The sequence below is a fragment of the Arachis hypogaea genome, chromosome 9, assembly GCF_003086295.3.
Source record: "Arachis hypogaea cultivar Tifrunner chromosome 9, arahy.Tifrunner.gnm2.J5K5, whole genome shotgun sequence".
NCBI lineage: Eukaryota > Viridiplantae > Streptophyta > Magnoliopsida > Fabales > Fabaceae > Arachis > Arachis hypogaea.
In genome coordinates this window covers 83,920,538-83,924,699 of record NC_092044.1, presented here as the reverse complement: position 1 = coordinate 83,924,699, position 4,162 = coordinate 83,920,538, and the positions used below count along the sequence as shown (strand labels likewise).

Below are 4,162 nucleotides of genomic sequence, written 5' to 3'. Positions count from 1 at the left end.
TCAATCTATTGTGAGTTTTTACTTGACGATAAATTCAGTATACTTGCCGAAGGAAAATTTGTTGAGAGACAAGTTTTCGTGCATCATGATTGCAAGATGATTTAGGTAGTTATTATTGAAGGATAGAATTTCGACTATGATCAACAAAAGGTAAATATTTTAGTTTAAAACAATTTTTATATTTGTAATAGTCTATTTTTTTTATAATGAATATCTTTGTCTTATAATGAATAATTTTGGAGATTAATTTAACTGGTAATGAATATTTTAAAAGAACAAATTGACTATAATTTTTTTAGAAATTAATTTAACTTTTTCATACATATGACACTTAACGTTTAATGTGACAACTTAATATAGAACAATTCTGTTAAAATTTAAAAATGAACAGAATAAAGCAAAAAAGGACCAATATAATTTACATAGTTAAATATTAAAAATTAAAAAATTAATTAATTTTAATTGAGAACTAAATTATCTAATTTAAAATTTTTAATTTTAATTGAAGACTAAACTGTCTAGTTTAAAATTTTTTAAAGACTGAAATAGATAAATATTCTCATAAATATTATATTCTCATAATTATATTTATGAGAATATTTATCTATTTCAGTCTTTAAAAAATTTTAAACTAGACAGTTTAGTTTTCAATTAAAATTAAAAATTTTAAATTAAATAATTTAGTTCTCAATTAAAATTAATTAATTTTTTAATTGTTTTTAACACACAAAATGTACACTGTACATGTAACATTACTAATAAAAATTAGGAGGCTGTATAAAGGTAATGAAATTATTCGAAAAAAGTACTAATTCAATCACATTCACATTAAATTAGTTTATATCCATTTTCAGGTTATTACTCAAATATTTTCGGAAAGGTAGTTTATTATGCTTATTAATTATTACCTCAATAAAATAATTGGAGGTTAAGTAAAACTTAAGAGAGGGCAATTAGGTCCACCGGTTCTTGGGTCCGCAGCTGCACGGAATAACTCCAAAAGGAGCGGAGGCAGCCCCACGACGGTGACTGTCTAAGGTGGTTTCTTTCTCCGTCGACTCAACCACAAATAATTTTTCTGTAACCGTCATTTTATGAACCCTACACTCAACTATATCTGTGAGTTACTCCATTCTATTCGTTTATGTTTTCTTTTGCTCGAAACAGTGTGTGTTGGTAAAATCTTTTACTACTTCACATCGCTGCAGTTCTTTATTCCCCGTAGCTTTTACGATGTTCAGTATTTGAGCTGAATGGGTAGCTATTCAATAACTTCCCTTTATTTGTTGCTGAATTGCTTTTCTATTCTAAGTGGGTAATCAAAGTTTTTTTACTTGTGGGTTACTATAAACATTAAAAATTTTAGGATGCTTTCGGTTTGTGTTTTTATTTTTTTTTTCATTTTCAGTATTTTCTGTTTTGTGGATTGGGCGAAGGAATTTCACTTTTCTGTTTTCACTTTTTCTTCACAAGATTCAGAAAATAGAAAACACTCGAAATAAAAACAGCAAATAAAAACACAAACCAAATAGGCAAATACACACCTAGTTTTTCACATTTCGCTTAGCAAAAAGCATTTTCTGGTAAAATTTCTTGTTATAAAGTATTTACCATAATAATATTGGTTGTTTCACAAAGTTTAACCATTGAGCTTGTTATTAATTTCTGGTAGGGTTCTTGGAGCTTAATGCCGATTTTGGCTTGTTTTATAGTAAACTTGAGATATTTTCTCAATTGTTATTAAGGTCTAGTTTTTATTATATGGAATTTGTTTTATGTAGAGGGAGTTTAATATATTATTATTTATTACTTACTATTATTATTTTTCATGTATATATTGCCATGTCCCTATTTCAAATTTTACAAATTTTCTTAGTTTGTAGCTGTATGCATGCAACATAAGCCAAAACACTTGTACATAAATAATTTGTTTGTTGTTTTTGTGATTTTCTAGCAAACTGCAGAAGATGAGAAATGAGTGAACCAAAACAAAACAATAAATTTATAATTGCCACAGCACCACCTATTACTTTTGACTAAGAAGCAAGAAACCAACCAAGTCTTTAACCTTTCCTAACAAGCTTTTATTGCAATGGCATCATCATCATCATCATCATCATCATCTATTGTGGCCGCTTTATCACCTAATAACTCTCTACTTTTCTCACAAACCAGACACACTGGTGCTAACTGGGTTCATTTTCCATCAACTAGTAGGAGGAGAGTAGGTAGGGTAAGAGCAGAGACTGAAAGCATGGCTACTGTCACAGAGAAACTTGGCATCAAGGTTGAGAGGAACCCTCCTGAGACAAAACTCACTGAACTTGGTGTCAAGCAATGGCCTAAGTAAGCTTCATCATCTCTTTATCTATATCTTTAGTCTTATGTTGATTTGAATCAGTTTTTTTTCCACATATCTCCATGACTCCATAGTCCATACAACTGTTGTTATCGACTTGTGGTTTGGTGGATGAATCTTGTTCTGTACTATGACTGTGAACATTAATCTTATGGGGAAGACAATTCTGTGTGGTTCTATATTTAAGGAACCAAGCTAGAGTATAGGATCCATGGACCATGTTGCTGTGTCAATTTTTTGTGATTATTGGGTTCCGTGCAGTATGCCCTTGTGTCTTCAATTCAACTAAGACACATCACCGTCATTGAATTTTGTGATGGTTAAGTTTGATAGAGTGATGGAATTGATGGTTACAATTTTATTTCAGTGTATCTGAAATTATTTGCTTCTTGGTCTTGGATTTCCTCATATGAAGCTAATTTGTAAAATCATTCCCCTTTTTTTTTTCCGCCATACCAGACACACCTTGAAACTTCGATATATAGTTGGCAAGAAGCTGTCTTTCTTATTACCTTTCTCATTCTCAAGTCTTCACTATGAATATTTTGTATTGAATTTTAGCCCTTGATACAAATGCATGGCTCTGGCTATTTGTCTCACATTTTTATGATAAACAAACAGATGGGGTTGCCCTCCAAGCAAATTCCCATGGACATATGAAGCCAAAGAGACTTGCTATCTTTTGGAAGGGAAGGTGAAGGTTACACCAAGTGGGGCAGATGAGTCAGTTGAGATTGGCGCCGGTGACTTGGTTGTGTTTCCAAAAGGGATGAGTTGCACTTGGGATGTGTCTGTTGGTGTAGACAAGCACTACAAATTTGAGTAAATCTGCTGTAGTGATCTATAAGTAGCATCACTCTCTTAATATCCTTGTATTTGGAGTTGTTAGTGTTGAGATAGATTAGTTCTTAGCATGTTTATCTCTTATTCCATCCTCTAGCTCCACTAGGACCTCCTTGAAGGAAAAATTTATAAATCTTATGTGATGAATAAAGATTGTGACTTTCTGGAAAGTTTGGACATGGCAAGATTTTGAAGTGGTTATTAGGTTTTGTGGCTCCATTTTCTTTGTGATTTCATGACCAAATGCTCAAAACTTGGATGGGTTATTGAGCTTCAAAGATTGTTATTATTTCACATTGATGTCAAGCATGATCATAAATTGCAAGTAAATACTTTCTGGAGCAAGGCAGGTACCCGTGGAATGGGTGTGTTGTCTTCTTTATGTTATTCAAAGGGACATGTTAGAAAAAAACATTCTCAACCATTCATGCTTCGAATTTGCTTCTACAATAACAAAATTGAGATAGGGGGTTTACAAATATTCTGTATTTATTTTATGCCTTCTTGTGGGCTGAACAGAATAACGAGTCTCATGAAAAAATCATGAAACTTGTCCATTCGGCTTTGCTTTATTTCCCGTTGGTAACCCCAGAAATGGTATTCATGATTTCATTAACAAAACATAAGCGAAGAATGAAAAAAAATTCCCAAAAGTGGGAAAATAAAGAGAAATGAATTATTGTTGTGATGATAAGGGCCAATGGGCCTGTTTGTATACCAAGCCACTGGGCTGGATTTTACGAAGAATCTTTGAAGAAAAATTAGAAAAGAACGAAACCAATTTTTTTTTTTATTTTCAAAAAATAATCATGCCAATATTTTTTTTTAGTACAGGAGCTAATCAGTTCTTAAAAAAAAAAAGATCTGGGACCAAATTGTGTGTTTTTTTTTGGAAGGCCTCATAGTCTTTTTGAGATAATTGTCAAGAGTTAGATGGAGTATTCACTCATATTTTTCCCT

General features: G+C 31.7%; 1 protein-coding gene across 7 annotated transcripts; it reads left to right on the top strand.

Annotated features, from left to right (window-relative positions):
• Positions 1 to 876: 876 nt before the first annotated feature.
• On the top strand, positions 877 to 3,372 carry LOC112711127 (uncharacterized). Of its 7 annotated transcripts, none has more exons than XM_025763701.3 (3): positions 877 to 1,038; positions 2,215 to 2,346; positions 2,981 to 3,372. In XM_025763701.3, exons 2-3 carry the CDS (start codon positions 2,255 to 2,257, stop codon positions 3,183 to 3,185), a joined length of 297 nt encoding a protein of 98 aa, XP_025619486.1. In that variant the 5' UTR covers positions 877 to 1,038; positions 2,215 to 2,254; the 3' UTR covers positions 3,186 to 3,372. The 7 variants fall into 7 exon arrangements, with proteins under 7 accessions (XP_025619486.1, XP_025619482.1, XP_025619483.1 ...); XM_025763697.3 differs by having other exon boundaries at positions 887 to 1,119; positions 1,955 to 2,346; XM_025763698.3 differs by having other exon boundaries at positions 906 to 1,038; positions 2,176 to 2,346.
• Positions 3,373 to 4,162: the final 790 nt, after the last annotated feature.

Excerpts from the sequence above, each read along its gene's own strand:
- LOC112711127 (XM_025763697.3), top strand. The coding sequence starts at position 2,093 with ATGGCATCATCATCATCATCATCATCATCATCTATTGTGGCCGCTTTA. Across the intron at positions 2,347-2,980 it reads GGTGTCAAGCAATGGCCTAA|ATGGGGTTGCCCTCCAAGCA; the intron begins GTAAGCTTCATC and ends ATAAACAAACAG.